At 32.8% G+C, this 25,718-nt stretch overlaps 3 protein-coding genes across 3 annotated transcripts; all 3 read right to left on the bottom strand.

The window, feature by feature from the left end:
• Positions 1–1,886: 1,886 nt before the first annotated feature.
• LOC102663488 (subtilisin-like protease SBT3) lies at positions 1,887–2,390 on the bottom strand. Its single transcript, XM_006584109.4, has one exon. The coding sequence runs from the start codon at positions 2,388–2,390 to the stop codon at positions 1,887–1,889; it is 504 nt and encodes a 167-aa protein (XP_006584172.1).
• A 2,696-nt stretch (positions 2,391–5,086) lies between these two features.
• Positions 5,087–9,071, bottom strand: EN2 (endonuclease). The gene is given in 9 exon segments (NM_001248095.1): positions 5,087–5,202; positions 5,279–5,352; positions 5,735–5,802; positions 5,896–5,988; positions 6,291–6,374; positions 6,484–6,539; positions 6,652–6,759; positions 8,531–8,705; positions 8,952–9,071. Coding segments are annotated over 9 exon segments (894 nt in total).
• A 9,157-nt stretch (positions 9,072–18,228) lies between these two features.
• Positions 18,229–20,502, bottom strand: LOC100783026 (subtilisin-like protease SBT3). The gene has a single exon (XM_003529825.5). The coding sequence runs from the start codon at positions 20,500–20,502 to the stop codon at positions 18,244–18,246; it is 2,259 nt and encodes a 752-aa protein (XP_003529873.5). The 3' UTR covers positions 18,229–18,243.
• Positions 20,503–25,718: the final 5,216 nt, after the last annotated feature.

The following is a 25,718-nucleotide window of genomic DNA, read 5'->3' as shown; positions in this document are numbered from 1 at the left end:
GAGATTTGTCAGTAAATAAAGTCAAAAACATGCAAAAACAAAGCTAAAATTCATATCAAATATCACACAAATACTGGTTTATCATCCCTCTTTGTTTAGGAGGAGAACCTCTTGGGTAATCTGATTCGGGATACTGGTGGTGTGGTTATTCAACCCAGCGTACGTGATTCTTGGTCCTGGAATTTGGAGCCAGGTAAGGTTTTTACAGCTTCTTCAGCCTACGAGTATCTGCTGTCTTGCTATAACTCAAGCAATAATTTGTTGTCCTCCTCGTTGATTCCCCTCTTCTTTTGGAAGAGCGAGGTCCCTTCTCAGGTCTTAATCTTCTCTTGGAGGCTTTTGTTGGATAGGTTGTCTACTTGTGAACAACTTCAGAAAAGGGGTATTGGCATTCCAAATTATCATGTGTCTTGCTACTTTTGTAATGGGAAAGTGCAAATTATCTTTTCTTGCATTGTAACTTATCATTTCAGATTTGGCACGAGGTTTTCAAATGGACAAGAGTGTCCACTGCTATTCCACAACACATTCGTCGTTTTTACCTGCAGTTTGCATCTCTAAATAGAGGTAGAAGGAATCAAAGGAGGAAAATTTTCTTGTGGCATGTGATGTGTTGGAGTCTTTGGAATTGGTGTAATAGAATTGCTTTTTTATAAGATTCTTTTGTTGCTGGGGAATTGTTATCCTTATTAAAGAAGATATCACGGCAATGGTTCTTATATAAGAAGAAATAAAGCACTGGTTTATTTTTCTCCTCATGGTCTTTAACCCTCTTTTGTATCTAGATCTTTAGATTTGGGATCTTTTTGAGTTGCAATTGATTTAGGCACACACTTACTGTCTTGATCTCTTTAGGAGGTGTTTTAGTATATGTTAGTTTTTTGGCTTGTACCTCCTTACCTGTACACCTTGTATAGTAACTATATTAATATATATATATATATATATATATATATATATATATCTTTGCCTTTCAGAAAACAAATATCATAGTCTACTTATATTTCTAAAACACAAGTTTCGAATATAAAACATCACAGATCAAGTGGAGACTAAGTATAAATAGAAAACTAGAAAAAAAATATAAATACAAAAGATTCCTTATACAGATACTTAAAGAAAATATTAAACTTAAATGTTAGAAAAAATAACATTTATTTTTCTATTTCACTTATTCCTCCTCGTTTTCTTTGTATCATGCTGATATATATATATATATATACATAATGTATTTTATTTATTCAATACGATTCATACGATTTAACTTTATTGATTTCATTAGTGATCCATTGATATAATACTTATATTAAGTTGATTTAACTAGTAGTTGTATGTATCTAATTAATCTAAGATATATACAAACATAAATATATATTAAAAGAAAAGTATTACTGGCGTTCATCTTTCTAATCTATACCAAGTCAAAAGAGAAATGCTTATTTATATATCACAAATATTTTTCTTTCCTAAGATACATTTTCCACTTTATAGATTTCGAAAGTGTTTTTCATCACGTAATTGATCAAGAAAATGAAGTTGGGGTGGTGGATTGGTGACCACAATACGGATCCTCACCACATGCTCACGTCCATCCAAGTGAGTTACCCGAAAACCTCGATCTTAGCACCTTCTATCCTTAACTTGTCACTAATTAGCTTCTCATTCTTCTCCTTGAACACCAACTTGCTTGGGATAACAGTGACATTAAATCCTTGTAGGGGTGTAACACTATCAGTATAGATTATTTCTCCCTCTTCAACGTTGGTCACCGTTCTCTAAAATTCCAAATTTACCCTTGATTCATTAGAAGAACCATTGCCACTGAGGAAACCAATGAAAGAAGGGAAGTTGAGATCCAAGGAAGGATTAGAACAATTATTAGTAGACTATCTAGTGATGATTGAGATGTTCTGTTGAGTGGAGTTCATTGCACAGAGAAGATTGACACAATCTTGAACTCCCACATCGTAAACAAGCCCAGGGTCAAGGGCTTTGTTGGGGTTTACATGACCAGCTCCCAAAGCTAAAGGAGAGGCTGGTTTGTAATCGGTAGCAATGTCCTTGACGAGTTCCTTAGTATTGTCGAATACATCCGATGTTGTCATAATGGCTGACCTAATAGCTACAGGGCTCCAATCAGGGTGCGCCACACCTGCCCCATGAGGGCATGCCATGGATGTTCCACTTGCAAAATTGAAGTTACTAGAAAGGTTTTGGGACCCAAATTGTGCCACTGGAAGATTTGGCGGCCATGCAGCTAAGATTGATGTACCAGGAACAGTGATGTCTGGTTTCAACACATATGGACAACTACTTGAAGGCCCTTTGGAACTGTAACTATCTGCTCTCGATGCTGGTTTAGAACCTAACGCTGTTGTCTTATAAGACATGCTTGCTTTTGCATCAGATTTACTCTTGATGTATGCTTTGACAATTTCTCCATTTCCGGGGTTAATAATGATGCCTGCAGAACCATTCCTTAAGAAAAACGATGTGTCATTGGTGCTTGATATGAACACTCCCGCGGCAGCATTTGACCAACACCATCGGATATTGCACTATCAATTGATAAAAGTTAGGGACAAAAAATGAAAATTGATAAAAGTTCAAAAATTAAAAACTCAATTTACCCAAAATTAATATATTTATATATTTTTGTTAATAAAAATAAAAAAAATTGATGATATATACTAAAAAATAAATTATGTATAATAATACCGGTAATTACCTTAATTATGCAGCTCATCCCTTATTTATTTATGGAAAAATAAGATATGTATTATTTGCGTGTAAAGAGTATTTTATATTGTTATTCAATCACAAATTAATATATATGATAAATTAATATATATGATAAATTTATTAAGTAGAATAATAATTATTTTAAAAATTATACTAAAGATTATTTCTTGGGTCTGGTTTTATATATGTAAATGTTGTTGAGCATTGTTTACACGTCAAAAATTCTAATTTAACTTTTTTTATTAAATATTAATTATTATTACTAATTTGAAATTTTGTAGTATCTTGGACCAAGACATAACATGAATAATAGGCATCTATGTTGTTGAGCATGAGAGACGAGAACTGGCAGCCCATTCAGACTTATAATAAATTTTTATTATTGTTGTTGTGGATTTTCATTTTCCATATAGTTTCATATGAACTTCAACATACAGCAGCCAGGCTTCATCATTTTCGAGTAAATGAGATGTGAGTTTTCTTCTAGCCTAACCCAAGTCTCATTTTGTTGAATTTTGACTGCAGATATAAAATTTGGAAGTGTAACAAGTAAAAAGGTCAGAAAAATTGAAGAAAAAAAAGAAAATTTGAAGTAGGCTCAATCCAATACGTACGCTTAGTGCGTGTCATGCGCTAAACGGGCCAGGAAATACACGCGTTAAGCCTGCAACACGCGCGCTAAGCCCGCGATCTACACACGCTAAGCGTGAGGTGTTGCGCTAAGCGCACCTACAAAGGCTCAAAGTCCACTTCAGCAGTTATAAATAGAGAAATAGAGAGTCAGTTCAGGGAGAGAAACACCACAACAGAATCCTCTCTCCTAGGGGTTTCATTCACTCCCTTTCTTTCATACCCTCTTCTCATTGTAAAGCCTTCAATCGTCATGAGGGCCTGACAGGCCTAGAAGTCAATGTGATGTATGATGTACTATTAACTATTTATCAATGCAATACCATGTTTTTCTTTCCTATTTTCTTTTATGTTTTTATCTTGCATACTCATCTTTATATTCTGTTAGGGGTTAGTGGGTAACTTCTAAATAAGATTTAAAGAATATATGCATGCATTACTTTTAGGGGTTAGACGCTCAGGAGAGGATAACTTCTAATATAACAAGAAGAAAAGATATCATGATAAAATCGTTGCTAGGCATAGAGCGATTGCATCGTGCCCATGCGTTAAAGCAAACATCTAGACTTAGAACTTCATGCATTTTATCTATTGAGTCTTTGCAAAAGGCATTTGAGAGATAGATAGGTAAAATAGACTTGTAATCGTGAGGCATCAGGGGCAAGTAAATGAATAGATGTGAGTAGGATAGAATCACTTGAATTGGTAAAGAAAAAATCATAAACTCATGCATCTTAGGGAGACAAGGCAAGTCAGTTCCTAACACTATCTTATCTTGAATTTATCTTTTTTTTATCTAAATCTTTTATCTTTTTTATCTTCTAATTTTATCTTTAATTCTTTTATCTTTTTGTTTATCTTTTAATTTTATCTTTACATCTTTTATCCTTTCTTTATCTTATCTTCTATCTTTCTTTATCTGTTATTCTAAATTTATTATCTTTCGCTTGAAAAATTGAATTTGCATTAATCTAAGTACAAACAAAGTCCCTCTAGATTCGACATTCGGACTTCCGAATATTTTACTACTTGTGACAATTTGGTGCACTTGTCAACGAGTTAACAAGAAGAGAAAATAAAATTAGGTTTTTTTGTTTGTTGCCGAGAGTGGAAGTGGAGAGAGGCTGTGGTGGGGCACATGGGGTGGGCGGGGTGTGAGAGTTGTGCCATGAGAGGCTGAAAGAGCATGCACAAATTAAGAAAAATGAAGGTGTAAATTAAATAGAATGATTTTTAAAGACGATTTTTCAAAAATTATCTTTGAACACTTAAATCGTCTTATAAAATTTAAATTTAATTTCAAAAATATCAGCTTATTTTTTTACATGAATTATTCGAAAATCAACTTAAATCCAACCATGTTAAAACATGTTTTTCTAGTTGTGCGGATAATTTATAGAGAAAGCATTAATAGATCGATGGTTGAAAATTTTGCCCATGCACGAGAAATCAACGCAGGAACACTATTTTCTTTTATTTGGTACATTGAAACTTGAAAGCATGATCTCTAATCTGTTAGCCTTGCAAATTATTCTAACACCTCATCGCTTAGCATACTACTGACTTCACTCTCTGACTTTATTTTCTTTATTCGCTTACATCGACATTTTACTCAAATCACAAAGCCTAGATATTAATTAAGCTTACAAATTAGTCGGCACTTTGTTATTTTTTATTAATTAAACAAATTGTCGACTCATTCTCTTCCAATAAACTAGATGGACATTGCCAACTTTTTCTCAAAAACACGATTAAGAATTGCAGCCAATCGAACTCCTGCTTGAGCTAACCGCATATTGACTATTGGCAAACGTGACAGGAAGTAATCATCTGCAGAGTATTTTTCAAAGTATAGTGAGAAAATGTTAAATAAATTGTCTTAGCTATCAGAGCTCTTAAAGCTTACCATTTAGTACGGATCCTTCCGTGGCATCTTTATACGCCCATTTACAGGCATCTATGGTACTTTCAGATGCGTATCTATAAAAAAATTACCCAAGTTAAGTATATATGTATGCTTTGAATAATAATCGGAGACAACTAAAGAAGCTGGTTCTTTTATTTTTCTAGTTATAGGTTTTTGGGATTTAAATAAAGAACTCATTTTTACGCATGGGATATGATGGATGTCACTATTTTCAACATCAGAGAAGGATATTATATTTTTATACGTTAAAGGATTATTTTAATACTATTATGAGAATTTATGTATTATATTTATAATAAAAATCTTACCAAGAAAATTGAAAGATAACTAACTTAAAACTCGCAAAACAAATTAAAATTATATTCCCATTTGAAACATTATAGAAATAATTTGTATTTGGATAAATGATATATTATTAATGATAATGGGACATACGTAGCTGGGCATGGAAGGTCCTTATCACCGCAATTCTCCCATTCTTCTACTTGATCGGCCCATACTTTCTGTTTATTTAGATAAAAAAAAAAGTAGAAGATAACATCAAACTTCACAAGCCAAATCCTTAATTAGGTAGATGATTAAAAAAAATACAATACCGTAATATTCTGTTGAAGTGCATCGATGAACTCGTCCATGTCAGAGTCATAAAATTTGTCGACTTCTGTCAGAAGTATGGTACTATCCCAAATCTGTATGTATATGAAGGTAAAATTAAACATACCATGTTGTCTTTTTTTTTTTTATCAACAAAAAAACTATTATATATGTAATTGAAGGTACCAGAAGTACCGTATGCAAAATAGCAGTTTAACTCCAAGACTTTGGAAAGTTTTAATGCAAGCCCTCGTCCAGTTAATAATTTATAAGGACTCATATTTTTATCTCAATAAATCAGATTTTAAAATGCTCATATTCGAGATTTTTAAACCATCGTCTGATCTTCATCTAACATGCCGATCTATGAATCCATGAAGAAAAATTGATCTCTTACATGGTGGAGATTTTGCTTCCTTTTGTACCAGCGAACAGTAATTGCATTGCCTCCATTGTCTGAGAGAAAGCCACAATGTAGAGGCTGCATATTAAGAATATTGTACAGAAAACCATTACATATATATATATGATGGTTAACCAGAATGAAAATTCAGATGATCCAGCTTTGGCGCTCGTATAAATGCATATACCTGATGGATGTCCCCCATAAAATGTGAAAGGAAGAATAGAGATTGCGTGAGGTTATCTGATATATCATCGTTATGCATGTTACCATTACCAAAGAAGAATTTATGTTAGTCCGCAAAAAAATATGCATGGGGTATCACAGAAATTAGTAGTTTGAAACAAGGACTTACATCTAGATTTAGTGTCACTGCCATATTCAAGGAGCTGCGTTGTGTAATTGTTAATCGCAGCCACAACACATCGCCCCTTAATTCCTTTTTTGTAATCTACACAATCCCCTGAATGTTCAGACAAAGAAGTTAGTACCACACCACAATATGTTATCAGATATCATTCAACTAATTAGCCAAATGTTAATAAACATAAAAGTTAATTAGTTGAGATATGGTAAGAAGAACTGAATTCTTATAAGTTATTACAAATTATTTACAAATATTATTGTTCAATGGATTTTATGGTTTGTACAAATACCACGAGCCAGGCTACATTTTACTGAATAAGTGTTGTAAGATCCAAATAAGGGGAAAAATCTCAAATGGCACACTAATTAAAGTTTTTATATCTTCTAAAGGATAATGAGAATGCTACTTAATTATAGGTTTTCCATCGCAACAAAATAATAATAATAAGTTAAATTACTCATTTTGCCTTATAATTTTATGATTCTTATTTTTTTAGTCACTATAATTTGAAAGTGTTCTTTTTAGTCCTTATAATTTGTATTTTAATTCTCTTTTAATCCTTATAGTTTGAAAGTGATATTTTTAGTCTCTATAATTTATATTTTAATTATTTTTTAGTCCTTATTACAAAAAAAATATAAAAATAATTAGCTATAAATTAATTATAAATTATCAATTATTTTTTTATTACAAATTATCTTACGATAAATTAGTTACAAATTACTTATTAATATTTTTGAAGTTCATTGTAATTGATAATATTACTCATATTTTGATGGTAAGAACTAAAAGGGAATTAAAATATAAAATATAGGGACTAAAAAATTACTTTCAAACTATAGGAACTAAAAGAAAATTAAAATACAAATTATAAAAATTAAAAAAACCGCTTTCAAAACTATAGGAATTAAAAGATAATTAAAATGTAAATTATATAAACTAAAAAAACCACTTTCAAATTACAGGGACCAAGGTAAGAATCGTGAAATTATAGGGACCAAATCAATAATTTAACCTAATAAAAATAAAACTTATAGTTTTTCCGAATTGAGAGTTTTAATTGTAAGCTTAATTGGATTTTTATTTTTTTCATACTTATGTGTGTTTCAAGTTATTTTGATCTAGCTGCTATTTAATTCACATAGTTTCCAATTGCTAAAATTAAGACCCTCGCCTTTCATCCAAAACTTAATGGAAATAAAATGTGACGTCCATATGCATAAATTGACAAACAATTTTTTTTATAAATTATTTAATTAAAAATTGCTTTATTTGCCTCGATAATATCTCATATCTCAAACAAAAAAAAAATTAACAAATGAAAAAGTAGCAAGACTAAAGTCACATGGTTTTTTAAAATAATATATAACTTTTATATTTTCATCTTTACCATTCATATGAAGATGTCTTGCACGCAAGCATGTTTGGTTGATAGTATAATTTCATATCTCAAACAAATAAAAAGAAAATTAACAAATGAAAAGTAGCTAAGACTAAAGTCACATGGTTTTTTAAAATAATTTATAGCTTGTATATTCTCATCTTTACCATTAATATGAAGATGTCTTACACGCAAACATGTTTGGCTTATAGTATAAAATAAGGTAACTGTGGGTCCACGTCAAGGCTAAGCATCACATTGTAACGTGCAATTAAAAGAGTCGTGTACTTCATATATTTGTTGTGTATTATTGTCCAACAGCGTGTCAGGTACGTAGTAAATTGACGTTTTTCAATCATAGTAATAGTAGCACAGTTTTAGATATTTATTGTTATATGTTACATATTTAATTTAAGGCCTAAAATGACTCCACAAAGCTATATAGTGAAAGCAATTACAATTCACTAATTAATAATTGGAACTTACTGCTGTTTTTGTAACTGCAGAGGGCCTCTGGGGTATTTGCGTAGTGCAAAGCAGAGGCCCAAGGATAGATATGATGAACATGATCTGCCCAAGAACACTTTGTGGACAAATCATTTCCTGCGGATATTGGCAGCAGTTTCTTCACAGCCTCTGCAGCTGCTTCACTGAGGCGAGCCTGCAGTTAAGAAAGAGGGTACGTAAGTGACACTCGGCACATGCATGTTGAAAATCAAATAAGATAGCTAGGAAATTGGATTTTCTGCTGTTGTTTTTTTTAGCAGGACCGATGCTGGCTATTTAATTTGTATTAATATTTAATTTTGTGATTCAATTTAAAATTATGTGATTTTTAAAAAACAGCGAGAGGATAACTGAAAAAAGGACAGAAAAAAACTAGATTAAGGTAACTAGCTATACGCACCTGTGCAATCTTGCAAACAATGACATGCCCATCGTCTCCCCACCCATGGATATTTGGAAGCAAAAGGATAAATAATGAGACTATGGCCACAAGCTGATGATGAATTGAGTATTGACCCATGGTTGGTTCTCTACATTAATTAACAAATCATGCACATGATGGCTTATTATATATAGATGTGCCTGCAGTCCACTAAGAGAGAGATAAAAATAAAGATTTTTTTTTTCACAACACGTTAACTTGATCTATCTCCGTTTTAGCGCACGTTCGTTAGATGTGTGGATAATAATATATCTGCTCTTGAAGTCGACTTGTACTGTTTGACATGTGATATTTTAAAACCATTTGTACTGCTCCCTTGCATGAGAGGCGTGGTATTATAATAATATAATCTCCCTGGAATGGTGACAAGGTGAGTATTAATTCTTTGGCAAATATATCAAATTTGTCATAAATATTTAAAAGTCCGAGTGTCAAATTCACAAGAATTTTATTTGTACTTAGATTAATGTATAAACTCAAGTTAAAAGCAATAGATAAAGAATTTAAAATAAAGATAAGAAAATATAATAGATAAGATAAAGATTTAAAAATGAAAATAAAATATTTAAATTAAAAGATGACAAAGATAGAAGATAAAAAAATAAGAAAATAAAAGTAAAAGATAAGAAAAATAAAAAATTAAGATAAAGATAAGAAAAGAAGATAAAAGAAATAAAATCAAGAACGTGATAATGTTGAGACCTGACCTGCCTTATTTACCTAGAATGTATGAGTTTATGATTTTTCTTTATCAATTTAGATGATTCTATTCTACCCACATTTGTTCATCTAGTTGCCCCTGATTCCTCACGATGACAAGTCTATCTTATTTATCTATCTTCCAAATTCCTTTGCAAAGACTCAACAAATAAAATGTATGAAATATGAATTCTAGATGTTTGCAAGAATACATGAACATAAAATTATCACTCTATTCCTAACAATGATTTTCTTATGAAATCCTTTCTTTTTGTTCTATTAGAAGTTACCCTCTTCCAAACGTCTAACCCCTAAAACCAATGCATGCATACCTTATTTAAATCTTATTTAGAAGTTATCATCTCCCGAGCGTTTAACCCCTAACAGAATATAAAAGATGAATAATGCAAGATAAAAGCAAAAAAGATAAATAATGAGTACATCATACATCGCTTGGCTTTTAGGCCTGACAGGCCCTAACTAGGGGTTTAGTCACTCATTGCCATTGAGGGCTTTATAATGAATGAGGTATAAGAACTAATGGGATAAGAGGGGTGAAAGAAAGGAAGGGAGTAAATGAAACCCTTACTAAAGGGGGGTTATGTGGTCTTATTTCTCCTCCTTGGCTTGACTCTTTTTTTGTATAGTTGTTGGAGTGGACTTGGCCTAATGTTAAAAATCTTTCTCAATGATATTTTTTTTGATATTTTTTGGATTTGTTTTGCTTTTAATCATATCTTCCTGATATTTTGGATATTTTCTCAATTTTTTTCTCTTTTAATCTCTCCTCTTCAAATACCGTGTAATTTTAGTTTTCACAATATATGCAATTCCGTTATTCTGTTTTTCCTCATCTTCTCCACTTTTCTTGGTGAGTTTGTGTGTGTGATTCAAGTTTCCATTGCTTGATTTGTTCTAGATTAATGTTCTAGATCCAACATTTTGGTATCCAGAGCTAATCGAGCCTGGATCGAAAACACGAGGAAATCGATGAGGTTTCAATTGGCAATTTGGAAAACACGAGTGTGAGTGAGTGTTCTTCATCGATTTAGTGAATTGAACACGAATTGAGTGAAAATGGAGTTGAGCACGAATGGAGGAAACGTCCCTGTGCAATTGCTGGTTCTCAACGGAAAAAATTGGGAGTGGTGGCATATTCAAATGAAGGCGTTGTTTGAATTTCAAGACATGATGGAGGTCGTGAAGAATGGCGTAGCAGCGGAACCAACAGAACACGCTACTGAGGCGGTGAGGAATGCATACAAGGATAGTAAGAAGAAGGATGCGAACGCAATATTCTTCCTACATCAGAGTGTAGATGATGCGAATTTCAATCTGATTTCGAAGGCGACTTCAGCGAAGTAGGCCTGGGATAAACTTGAGAAATATTATGCTGGTGGAGATCGAATCAAGAAGGTGAAACTTCAAGTGTTGCAGCGACAGTTTGACTTGATGACGATGGAAGAGAATGAGAAGATTGCTGACTTCTTTGCACGAGTAAAGGTAGTCACCAATCAGATGGCTACACAAGGTGAGATTCTAACTGATGGAAAAATTTGTGAGAAAATTACTCAATCTCTGCTGGAAAAATATGATTATATATTATGTGCAATTGAGGAATCCAAGGAAGTAAGTGAAATGAGTTTAGAAGAATTGCAAAGTTCACTAGAAGCTAGAAAATTGTTGAACAAGTCTTATTGGCTCAATCTAGTAACAAGAATTATGGTGACGGTAACAGAGGAAGAAATGGTTTTAGAGGAAGAGGCCGTGGTAGGAACAATAGAGGAAGAAATGGCTATGTTTCTAGTAGTGGAAGAGGCCAAAATAATGTTGAAAAGAAACCTGATCAGTCATAGAGAGGCAGGGGCAGAGGCTACTATCGAGGTGGTAGCAATGGTAGAGGAAGAGGTGGTAGAAAAAGTTTTGATAAACAAAACATCCAATGTTATAACTGTGATAGGTGGGGACACTTTGCATATGAGTGTTATGCGAAGAAGGATTCCCAAGGTGATGAGGCAAATCTTGCCAAAGGTGATGATGAGGAAAATGAGCTAGTGATGCTCATGGTGACTACTGCAGATGAAACATGCTCCATTGATGAATGGTATCTTGGCATAGGATGTTCTACATATATGACTGGTCATAAAGAATGGTTTGTCAACTTTGATTCAAGCAAGAAAAATAGAATCAAGTTTGCTGATGGTAGAGCTATGCTAGCAGAAGGAGTTGGAATCAAGATGCCGAATGGTACACAGTACTGTATGTCATGTGTATTTTATGTACCTGGACTGGAGAGCAATTTGCTCAGTCTAGGACAATTAGTGGAGAAAGGCCATAAGGTGATTATGGAAGATAAAAAACTTAAACTGTTTGATTCATGTGACAAAAATAGTTTGATATTTGATGTTTCTATGTCTAGAAATAGGACATTTAGAGCCAATCTTGAAGCACTTTGCCATAAATGCCTAGCTGCAGTAGTGAGTGAAGATGATTGGGTGTGGCATCATAGATATGGTCACTTGAATTTTAGAGACTTGCATGACTTGAATACTCACAACATGGTTAGAGGGCTGCCATTGATAAATGTACCAAAAGAATTATGTAAAAATTATGCTGAGTCTAAACAGCATAGAGAACCTTTTAAGAAATTTGTTGAAACTAAGGCAAAAGAAAAGCTTGAAGTGATATACTCTGATGTGTGTGGCCCAACGCAGTGTGAATCTCTTGGTGAGAGTAGATACTTTGTATCATTCCTAGATAATTTTACTAGGAAGATGTGAGTGTATATCTTGAAGAGAAAGAGTGAAGTGCTAGGAGTATTCAAGAAGTTCAAGAGAATGGTTGAGAGACAAACTGGTTTCTTGATAAAAACTATAGTCACTGATGGAGGAGGAGAGTATACTAGCAATGAATTTGATGAATTCTATGAACTAGAAGGTATTGGGCATGATGTGACACCTCCCTACACTCCCCAACATAACGGTGCAGCAGAAAGATGAAATCAAACAGTGATGAATATGGTCAGATGCAAGCTTAATGGAAAGAAGCTACCAAAATTTCTTTGGGTAGAGGCTGTCTCCACTGCAGTGTATGTGCTAAACCGAAGCCCAACAAAAAGGCTCAATAAAATCACACCTGAAGAAGCATGGTCTGGATGCAAACCAGTGGTTAGTCATTTTAAAATTTTTTGCTCTATTTGTTATAAACATGTTCCTGATCAGTTGAGAAAAAAGTTAGATAGCAAAAGTGAGATAATGATACTACTGGGTTATCATGCCATTGGTGGTTACAAATTGTTTAATCCAGTAACCAAAGAAGTGCTCGTGAGTAGAGACATGGTAGTTGATGAATCCAAGGACTGGAATTGGGATAAAGAGATGGTAGAGAAGCCTACAAAAGTTGTAATTGAAGCTCCTATTGATGAGCCAAGTGATTATTTTGCTGTAGTAATTGATGATAGTGACCAAGGAAGAGTAAGGAAATCACAGAGAGCTAGACAAGTCTCTAGCAGGTTACAGGATTATGAATTGATACATGATTCAGCAATAGGGGAGGAAGGTGAGCTAGTACACTTAGCTCTATTTGCTGAATCTGAATCAGTGAGCTTGGAGAAAGCAATGAATGACACAAAGTGGATTGATGCTATGAAAGAATAGCTAAAAGCTATTGAAAAGAATAATACATGGCAACTTGTGCCTCTACCTGCTAAGAAAAAACCTATTGTAGTAAAGTGGGTTTATAAGGTAAAAAAGAATCTGAAAGAAGAGATTTCCAAGTATAAGGCCAGGCTAGTGGCAAAGGGATTCTTGCAAAAGGCTGGCACTGATTTTAATGAGGTGTTTGCACTTGTTGCAAGAATGGAGACAGTGAGAATTATTACTGCTATAGCAAGTCAAAAAGGGTGGCATATGCACCATATGGATGTGAAATCAGCCTTCTTGAATGGTCCTCTAGAGGAGGAGGTTTATATGAGTCAACCACCTGGGTTTGAAATAAAAGGAAGTGAAGAGAAGGTGTACAGATTGAACAAGGCTTTGTATGGCTTAAAGCAGACGCCTAGAGCCTGGAACAGGCGCATTGATGGCTTTCTAATGAAGCTTGGATTCCTCAAATGCACAACTGAGCATGGTGTTTATATAAAGGGCAGCAATACTACTAACTTGACTATAGTGTGCTTGTATATAGATGACTTGCTTGTGACAAGAAATAATGAGACTGAGATTGCTAACTTTGAAGAAGAGATGATGAGAGAGTTCGAAATGACTGATTTGAACCTTATTTCTTATTTTCTTGGAATTGAATTCAAGAGAATTGATGAGGGAGTGATTATGCATCAAGGGAGGTATGCAAGAGATGTACTAAGAAGATCAGAATGGTTGATTGCAATTCTACAGACACACCAATTGCCACTGGTGTGAACTTGGTGAAAGATCCTAATGAAGAAGAAGTAGATGTAACATTGTATAGACAAATGGTGGGCTCACTGAGGTACCTTTGTTGTACTAGACCTGACTTATTGTATGTTGTTGGCTTGATTAGTAGATATATGGAGAATCCTAAACTTTCTCACTTCCGTGCTGCCAAGAGAATAATGAGGTATGTGAAAGGTACTCTTGATTATGATATTATGTTTCCCAATAATTTTGCTGCCAAAAAATGTAATGTTCTGGGATATAGTGATTCTGATTGGTGTGGAGATAAGAGTGATAGGAAGAACACAACAGCTTATGTGTTCTTCTATGGTGATGCTCCAATCTCGTGGAGCTCAAAGAAGGAACAAGTGGTAGCTAGCTCTCTCCTCATGTGAGGCAGAATACATTACAGCTGCTATAGCAGTGTGTCAAGCTCAGTGGCTTGACAATATTTTTAGTGAATTGAAGATGAAGGAAAAGGGTGCTATTACACTGATGGTGGACAACAAATTTTCCATCAATCTAGCTAAACACCCAGTTGCTCATGGGAGGAGCAAACACATCAAAACACAATTTCATTTCCTTATAGAGCAAGTGACAAAAGGCAAGCTAAGTGTTGAGTATTGTCCAACTACTGTGCAAGTAGCAGACATATTCACCAAACCTTTGAAGAATGATCAGTTCAAAGAGTTAAGCAGCAGATTGGGAGTGATTGAAGTGGAGTGAAGATCTCTGTTAAGTGCTATAAGGGTGTTGTAGCACCAGAATAAGTGTTATAGCACCATATCTGTGATTTGTTATTTTTTTTTTACTGTTATTGTAATGTTGAGTTTAATTGATAGATACAGAATTAAAGGAGAGTATTAGAGAAAAGGATAATTCTGTCTATACTGATATAAGTAAGGGAATAATTGTAATTTCACAATAAGAGAGTTTGCTATGAGATAAATATTGTGTAATTTCAGTTTTCACAATATATGTAATTCCGTTATTCTATTTTTCTTCCATCTCTTTCTTGCTCATCTTCTCCACTTTTCTTGGTGAGTTTGTGTGTGTGATTTAAGTTTCCATTGCTTGATTTGTGCTAGATTAATGTTCTAGATCCAACAGAGGATACTGTGAGGCTCAATCTTGTGGTGTGCTAGGAATCAGAGAAATTTATGTATTTTTAAAGAGGTTCCCTTTGATAGAAATGAACTGCTGCATTGCAGCATATCATTTTCACGGCTTGGGCATGGATGTCGGGTTACATAGATAATTTCCTCTATTCCCTCTCACAGCGGAGCGCAGCACCAGCGGCATGTCTTTGTTCATAATAACTGGTGATCTTTATTACTTCCAAACTTCTTCTGGGTCTTAAGGTCCAGCACGTGCATGCAAAATGATATAGTGGTGGACCTTCATCTGGTTTTGTCTCTGTTGGAATTATTGGCATTTATTTCTGGGTAGCTAATAGGCCAAATGTTGGTGTTCCGATCATTGATTCATAAGTATACTGTTGATAGGCTGGTTGGTAGGGTTTAAAGGGTAAGAATTTCATGTGAACACGTGGTTAAGGTTTATTTATGTAGCTTTACATACTTATAAATAATAACCATTTACTTCACAACGGGGAGCTTATATGATGTTTTTGGTTTATCTATACTCTGTGTTCACTTATGGTACTGCTGGAGTGCTGGTAGCCTGCTACCTTTCTTTGGTATAATATGCTTTCATTTATTTGTTGACCAATAAAAACTAGGGTATTTAAATAATCGAACCAGGTCATTTTAAACTACTAAACTGCTCTAAGAAAATAGAAGGGATTTTATATTAATTTTTAGAGTATATTACACTAATATCTCTTAAAATTTCGTGTAATTATACAAGTATTTTCTGCTTCTATATAACCATCACTTTTGTTTTCCTTATAAGAAGTGATAGTATATATAAAGTTTAAGCAGGACGACCTAAGGATAAAGTAATATATTAATTATAAGATTCATTTTTTTCTTATAATATTTATAAAATAATACAGAAGAAATATAATTTTAATATTTGGTAAGATTTATTGTTTAATTTTAACTTAAAATTAATTACTTGCTAATTTTGATTAATTAGTTTGTCTCTTAATTGCCTATATCAAATGTCTCTCAATTTGAATATATCAATTTTTATTAAAATTAATCTAAAATCTCTTTTTTTATTTTCTCTAATTATGAAAAGTAATCCAAAAGTTAATCTCTATTCTCTCCCAAATTAATTGAAATATCATTCTCATTTATATTCTTTGTGGCTCTTTGATCGTGAATATTATTCATTTCTTTATTTTCATTTGATTAAGTTATTGATTTTTTTTCTCAGTATTTCTTGTTTTGTTTTTTATTTGTGATTTGGCTTTGTTGTTCTTGTTCTTATTCACATATAAGGTATTACACATGTTATTTTAATAATTCTTCTAACCATTTGACTAAATCATTTGAATCATTTATGCTCTTTTTCTTTTTTTGAAATATGATTGTAATTTTTATAATTCAATTCTAGTATTATTTTTGTATAATTTTTTGAAATTCTAAAAATATAAATAACTTTGCATCCTTAAAAGTTTGAAAAATAAATTTTCAACAAAAATAGAAATATTTAATAAAAATATTATTTTTAGTTTAAAAAAATTATTAGACTAAAAATGATCTCATTTTAAAATTTATTTTAGATCTCTAAATACGTTTATCAGAGTTTAAGGAAGTATCAATATAATGTTTTCAGACATATAAAGGAAAGTTAGGATAATGTTTTCAAATTTAAAGTGTTATTAGTATAGGAAAATCAACAAGAGTAGAATTATGTGTAATTAAAGGAAATCATGGCGGATATTGCAGTAATTTGCTTTAATTTTTAATTAAAATTAAACATTATATTTAAAGCTTGATTTTTTATTTGACTTACACATAGATCACTTTTTTTAGTTAGTTTATGTAAAAAAAAATTTAATCCTTTAAATTTCTTTGTTTTTTATTTTTAATCCTTTAAATTTCTTTATTTTTTATTCTTAGTCCCTCTAATGTAGCAATGGAATGACACTTTTTTGTTACGTGTCACATGTTAACATCAACAATTTAACCTTTTCTTAACGAAGTTTAATTTCATAGCAAAGACAAAAAATGAAAGGTTTTGAATTTACGGAGACAAATTTGAAAAAGAAATTAAATTGTAAGCACAAGAAAGGAAAACGTGCTAAATTATACGGGCGAAAAACTTAATTAATTGAACCTAATTTTAAATATCTCATTATTAATTTTAATATTTTTAGAAGGTAGGATGAAGTTATAAATATCTTTATTATGATTAGCTTTGAAATTTAATCTAAGAAATTGAAACACCAAATTCATAATATATAAATGTTCAAAATTAGTTTTAAAGAAAATAAACAATTGTATAACACATATTCATCTTTCCATGAAGAAAAAGAAAGTGTATATTTTAAAATAAGAGGAGATAAAAGTATAACATAAGCATCTTTCAAGGGAGGCAAAAGTAAAATTTTAATACATAAAAAAGTATACAGTTTGTTTTTGTAACGTAAAACAAAATAGAAATACTTCCACACACTGAAACAAGGTCTAAATTTTGTATGTGTGATTATTTATTTTATTTTATGTTTTTAAAAAAGCACACATCTCAAGTGAACAAACGGATACAGACAAAATAGAACAAAAAATGATAAATACGATGAGTGCTAATTAATAGTATTAAACAACAGGAGGTTCAGATAAGTATAAAATAGAGATGCCATAAACAATTAGAATTATTTTCATATATTAAACATAGGCGATTTTTCACATCTTCTAATGGTATGTATATATCGGATTGGAAGAAGAAAAAAAAAGTAAATATAATAACTGGCGTGATAAAAAGAAAAAAAAAAAAAAAAATATATATATATATATATATATATATATATATATATATATATATATATAATAAAAATAATTGGAGCATAAAGAATCAACGTTATTTCCGGAATCATCGAAACCTATGTTAGTCTGGTGAGAAATTATTATTATGTTCCATATAGAAGATTTGTTTAGTTGATGTGCATTTTTAACTTGATTCATATGAAACCATATATGATATATGTCTCCGTCACTATACATATTGATCTAGAAATCCAATTTGAGGGTGGTGACCACAATGGGGCTCCTAACCACATGTTTCACGTCCGTCCAAGTGAGATATCCAAAAGCGACATTCTCCACTTTCTTCTTTGTTGGACCTTCAATTGTCAACTTGTAACTCAGCTTCTCGTTCTTCTCCTTGAACACCAACTTTTTGGGAATAACGCTCAAGTGGTACCCTTTGACGGGTGTAACGCTGGCATCATAGATTGTTTTCCCCTCCCCAACATTGGTCACCGTTCTTTGAAATTCTTGTGCCGCACTTGAACCGTTGCTATTGATGAAAGCAATAAAAGAAGGGTAGTTGAGGTCCAAAGAGGGTTTGGAACAATCATTTGAAGAGGTTCCCGTGATGATGGTGATGTTCTTTTGGGTGTAGCCAAGTGCGCAGAGGAGATTAACATAATCTTGAACTCTCACATCATACACCAGTCCAGGGTCTAGGCCTCTATTAGGGTTGACATGACCAGCTCCCAAGGCTAAAGGAGAGGCTTGTTTGTAACCATCACCAATGTCTTTGATGAGTCCCATGGTGTTGTCAAACATGTCCGATGTTGTCATAATTGCTGACCTAATGGCTGCAACACTCCATTCAGGGTGTGCTCCTCTCAACAATGCTGCAACACCAGCAACATGAGGGCATGCCATTGATGTGCCACTTAACAAATTGAAGTTGCTGAAAATATTATGGGACCCAAACACTTCCACTGGAACATTTTGTGGCCATGCAGCTAAGATTGATGTACCAGGAGCAGTGATGTCTGGTTTCAACACAAATGGACAACTACTTGAAGGCCCTCTAGAACTGTAATCATCCACACTCGGAGCTGGTCTAGTGCCCAAAACTGTCCTCTTAAAAGACATGGTTCCTTTAGCACCAGAGTTAGTACTCTTAATATAACCTTTGACAGTTTCCCCATTTATTGGGGAAACAATAATAGATGCAAAACTATTTTCAAAGAAAAAAGAACTCTCGGAGCTGTTTGAAATGAACACAGCCGCGACAACATCATACAGCTTAGCCACTTGAGCATCAATGATAGTTCCATTCTTGTCTTCACACACCACAATCTTGTTTTTCGCCTTGGCCAGTTCCTTCATTTTGTTGCACAAGCCCATGAAAACAATAGGAACATTGCTGGAAGAGAAGTTTCCATGATAGAGAGACATGCCAGTTACTTGGACTCCATTTCCAAGCGTGAGAGTACCCTGAAATTCACGGTCCAAAGTGCCAGCAGCCACAGTTATGACCCATGGTATTCCATTATGAAGCACTGCAAGGAATGGCCCTTCGTTTCCTGCAGACGTGGACACAAAAATGCCTCTCTCCATTGCTGCAAACGTGGCTATAGCAACAGGGTCCTCATACAAAGGTACATCATCAAAGCCAAATGACAAGGAAAGAACATCAACCCCATCTGATATTGCACTATCAATTGCAGCTATTATATCAGATGCATAATCTCCTTGTTCCCACAATGCCTTGTACATGGCCACTCTAGCACGTGAAGCAACTCCTGTGGCAGATCCAGAAGCATAGCCAAAGTATGATGCACCTTCAACAACACTCCCAGCTGCAGTGCTTGATGTGTGAGTCCCGTGACCTTCAGTGTCACGCGTTGAAGAAACATTATTGGTGGTGTTGGGGTGCTTTGCCAGCAACCCTTTGTTGAAGAACTTTGCTCCAATGAGTTTGTTGTTGCATTTGATAGTGCTTTCACATTGGCCTTTCCATCGAGAAGGAATTTTAGTCAATCCCTCATCGTTGAAGCTTTCACTTTCAGGCGAAATTCCAGTGTCCACGAAACCAACAATGACATCTTTGCCAAATTGAGACACTGGCCACGCCCCTACATTGGGGTTGAGGCCAAGGAAGTGTGGTGAGTGTGTTGTGTCACGCTTGGCACGTAAATCTCGCATGCTAGAAACGTAACCCGGGGAGGTTTTGAGAGCTTCAAGCTCTTTAGGTGACAGGTTTGCACTGAAACCGTTGATGACATTGGTGTAGGTGTAAATCAGCTTAGAGTTAATAACAGAGTTAAGATTATCGCTGGTGGCTTTGGAATTGTCCAATGCTGAAGAGAGAGTGGAGAGATACCAAGTGTGTTGGGAGGAGAATGCTTTGGGCATGGCTGATATGTCCATGTGGATGATATAGTTGTCAGACTGAGCCAACGTGGAAATTGCAAGGTGATAGGTTGTGATGTAGAAGAAGCAAAGAGAGAGACAAATATGGGTAGCCATCATCGGATTAAGGTGAATGTGTATAGAACAAATGTGATGTTTAAATAGGGAATATATACAGGCTGTGATATTCGTTAACTAGCTCTCATAAATTGACTTGTGGTTGATCATTTAGAAAACTTTTATATTATGAAAAAAAATGTAATATAGTCATTATTACGATTGTTGTACGATTACGGAAAATCAAAATACTTTGATATTATTATCATAATTGCGATTGCGATGGTAGATCACTATTTAAAATCATGGGAACACCTTTTGAATATCAAGACACTAGTATTGATATAGTGTTGGAGTATAATTTATGTTTGTCAAAAAAACAAGAAGAGTATAATTTATGGATGTTTAAAACTTCAAATTATATCCAGACCTCTCAAAAAGTTATCTATATATCCCCAAAAGGTATCTTCTACGGGACCCTAGTCTCCCCCCCACAATAAGATTAAGTAGCTACATATGCCCGTGCTTTGGATGATTTTGGACACCTTTGTCTGCAAGATTCATTCATCGACAACTACAAATTTTGACGTTATTGCTTGTTTGGTCCATGTCCAATTAATGGTCATACCGTGTATATAGTGTCCACAGAAATATCGATTCCTTTCCCGCGATGAATTTGAAAAAGGTTTGATTTGCAATTTTGCATGTAAAATATTTTTCTAAACATCTAACAAGAAATTTTTTATCGTCACAGCATGTTAATGAATAAAATAACCTGATAAAATAATTAAATCTTATTTAGATTAATGTAAAAATGTTTTATATAAATATATTGAACTCTTAATATGAAAACCTACATTTGGTACATTTACAGTAGTTTAATTTAATGACCAGGTTGTACAAGTTTGTCTATATTCATATTTTTTCAATCCAGCTTGATAGTAGTTTAGAAACTAGACAGCGAAAGGCTCAAGTTGCACTTTGATTTGGTACGGTCTTACTTGTGCATTAAACTATCAGGCACATATCCGCACCTGTATGTCAATATCATCATTAATCTACCATCCCCCTTAATACGTTTCATACTCATTCCTCACATCAACAAATTTTCTTTAATTTAGTTCTATTTTTCGTTGAGTGTTAACGACATGAATTAATTAATGAAATGGTTACATGTATCTATCTTCATTTAAAGTCCATGTGCTACGGTGATGCTATGTACCATGATTAATGTTCTTGATTGACCCAGTGTATATATAATTCAATAGAAGAAGCATGCTAACTTTGTATCTAGGACATTCCCATTTTAGTCACGGTCACCACAAATTAAGGCAGGAATCTGCCCTAAAATTACTAAGAGCATTTGTGCATATGTTCTACTTCATTTACTTCACGCGTGGAGACCCTTAATTACACATCCTTTTCAATTCAACACAGAGCGAGATATATTGTGCGACTGTAACCGCATGGGGAGATCACTGGGGTTTGAATGTTATCTCTCTTCTTTTTCTCAAATTAAGCCGTAACATTATGCTTGCATGGGAGAAGTAGAGGAAAAGAAATAATATAAAATGAAGTAGGAAAACTGAAAATAAATAAATAAATTTTAGGTTATATATATAGATAAAAAAAAATTAAAAGAAAAATATAATCATATTAATTAGATGACATTTTTTTATGTTTATATAAAACAAAATTGACAAATGGTTATTTTGTTCTTCTCTTCCAAGTTTTCTTCCCGACAATAATGCAGTAGTGAAATTATTTTGCATGAGTCCCATGTATTATTGCCTTTATCTCCTCACTTTTCACACATACTGAATAAGTGAAAAGTCATTGAAACTAATGGTTTTTGAACCTGTTGCACCTTCGAAACGACAGGCATGAGGGTTTTTTATATTATTATTATTATTACTTATCTGTAAGACGATGCGAAAACTAGAAACTATAAAGGTTGTCTAGTTTTGAGTGAAAGAAACTCACATCCAAACTTTTAAAAATTGAGTTAGCTCTCTATATATAAATAAAAATTTATATTAATTATTATGTGTATAAAGTGTTTCATATTTATTTTTATAATGAATAAGTTCGTACGTTTATATTTTATAAGGTAATCAAAACAGTAACAGTTCGCGTTAAGCCAAAGGAATTACTCGGATTCTTTTGTCTGTTTCTAGTTTAATAATGATCAAATGATGTTGATATAAACATGGGTGAGTTTATTTAATGAGCGTGTAAAGAAAATTTAAATTCGTATTTAATTACAAACTACTATTATATATGATAATTTATTTTTATTTTTATAATAATTATTTTCAAAATCATATCAATGATAATTTCTAGTGAATTGATAATATAATTTTTTTACACTAAAAATATAAAGAAATTAGATTCTATAAATATTTTCTTAAATTGAATATGATAAATCCAGATTAAGAAGATATAAAATTGATGTCATCATCATAGCTCACTATTTCTTTAGAGGATCATAGCTCACTATAGTAACTATATAGATACAGATAGGACTTCAAATAATGTCCCATGAGGCACCACTTGCAAGTTGCATGTGCGTATTTCTTTGGACGCTTCTCTTCTTTTTTTCCATCTATATGAACAGCTGATCGAAGAAATCAGTTTACACATTACTGCAACGGGGTTTCCCTAAACGAAGTAAGCAACCTCGATAATGAACAATTCATTTTGGTTAATAAGGAAAGATAATTAATATTAAAATTTGAGTAAGGGGAGATGCTCGGAAGATATTTTGGACCTTATCACGAGGCCAATGACCCACGGTACCAACTTAAGTGTATTTTCCTCATCTACCACTATATAACATTTCATGCTTAGAGATACAAATGTTGGAAATCTTTTATCCTTTAATCCTTATTTTTTATCCACATGTAATATACATGTCTGAGTCAAATTCACCAAAAGTCTTAAAATCTATAATATATTTAATTATTAAAGATTAGATAAAATACTTGGATTCGTAATTAGTTTCTAATTTAAGCGTTTTTTAACAATTGTTACAAGATTTTTGCAGTTATTTATCATGAACATGAACAATGTCATTATAGTTCTTCCTCAACCAGAGTCTTTTTATTTCTCAATTGAATTTTTGTAATTCTTCAAATGAAGAGAAAAGAAACTATATATGATGATTCAGTATATTGAGAACCATAGCTTACTAATAGAAGGTTAACATAATAGAATTTTTTTTATTCCCTAATAGACCAATACTGAGATCTGTTCATTTAAGTTCATATCACTTTATTTGGTAATCTAACAGACTCACTCAATTTGATCACATAAAATAATTAAAGTCTACTAATGATAAATAACTAATATAATTATTTATAGCAACCAAGTTAGCTATATACCATATGTTAGATTAAAAATCTAATACGATTACATTGTTTATATCAATAATTTGAGAAGGCAATGGAAGAATCTCTCTTTCACATCACTGAAATCACAACTGGATTAATTCGCAATTCATTCTACTCATCACCTCTCTTTTAATTTGTTTTTTCTTTTTGAATTGTACCCTTTAGGTTGGATTCTTATCCAATCCCTTTAGCTCAACTTCTTCGGCTCGGGTCCCAACTCATTCCAATCTTATCAAATCTAAGTCCAACTCCAAAAGTTTAAAAGTGTCATAAAACTGGCATGAACATACATCTCAAGAATCACGGGATATGGTAAAACATTTTGATACATCATAACACCTCGATCCATGAATATCACAGAGAATACATGCTCCAAACAAGGATAAAAGACCCTCAGCTTAACCTAAGACAGCGGGTTGATTAAACAATGCACTTCACTTGAGTGCTATGAACTAGGCCACCTTCTCTACAAGGAAATCTTTTCTGGAATACAAACTATTATTGTAATTTGTTGCTTATTTTATAACTTTATATTAGCATTTGTTATTGTATGAATATATTATTTCTAAGTTAAAATTTCTAGCAGAGGACAATTTCAAACATGAGAACTAAAACAAATTAAATATTTGAGATGATGCTAAGGGATATTAAGAGAGAAAGTCTTTGATTCGAATTATATCTTTTGATCAGCTAAAGCTTGTTATTAGTATATTCTATTTAAATTGACTATGGGATTAGGTTACTCCTATTAAAAAATTTCTTATAATTCCTTGTACGTTCTTGTTGTATTTATATGTATATTGTTTATAATCAAATAATGCACATTTCCAAGCCTTAGGAAATTTTTCTTTGAAACTTAGGAGACATTTGTTTCAATTCCATAGGTGTTGTTTATAGTAGCATTTTTTTAGTCAAAATTGAAGTATTACTTTGTTGGTTTGTATTATCTTTCAATGCAAATCTTTATTTAGTGGATTACCTAAGTGAAATTCAATTTCGATTGGAGAATAATAAAAACAAAATCTATGAAATTGTATGTAAGTTTTGTCATTTCTATATAATATGATGATCATATGATTACAAAATTGTGCAATTACATAAATAATGCTTAGTCTTTAAAATTTTGGCCCATAAATAATCGGTCTGGATCAAGTAAATGAATGGGCCATGTTTTTCACTTGCATGAGCCCAGACAACCTGAAAAGGACATGGACTTGATGTATTCAACATCGGGGCTTCTTTATGCATTTCATTTTTTCTTAACATACATTCGTCTTTTTTTTCTTTTTTCTTTTATTTTCTTAAAATTAATCCAATCACACCTTATATTTTTTTTAATAAGTTTATTTCTCAAAAAGAATAAGAAAATTTCACTGACGCTTGCGATGGGTGGTACCTGACATTAGGATAAGTGGATAACTTCCCATCTTGCAAAGCCACTTGCATATTCTCCCTTATACTAAGACCTTGGACGAACTGTGCATATTGACATCGACACCTTTTACAATGCTTCTTTTGAGAATTCAACTAATTCACGTGATTCCTAATCGGTCCAATTTGATAAACAGTGAGGAATCTTTAACCTTCTATTCGTCGAAGCAAATCACATAGAAAGACATGAACATATAAACATTTTCCCAAACCCCACGCCAATATTGGTTATTTGCTATTCATTTTTGTATATACATTCGTGAAATCTCATGAAGCAAATTAAAATGCATGGATATTATAAGAAAAAGAAGTATCATAATAAAGATTAATTTAAAGATGCTAAAATCAGCTAGATGATCAAATAGTATTTGTGTTCATACCTAAATGAAAAAGAATTAATAATATTATTCTTACTTTACAGAATTTTTCTTGTTCTTTATTATTATTTAACTT

The sequence above is a fragment of the Glycine max genome, chromosome 7 (genome assembly GCF_000004515.6).
Source record: "Glycine max cultivar Williams 82 chromosome 7, Glycine_max_v4.0, whole genome shotgun sequence".
NCBI classification, from domain to species: domain Eukaryota; kingdom Viridiplantae; phylum Streptophyta; class Magnoliopsida; order Fabales; family Fabaceae; genus Glycine; species Glycine max.
This window is presented reverse-complemented; position numbering and strand designations above follow the sequence as displayed.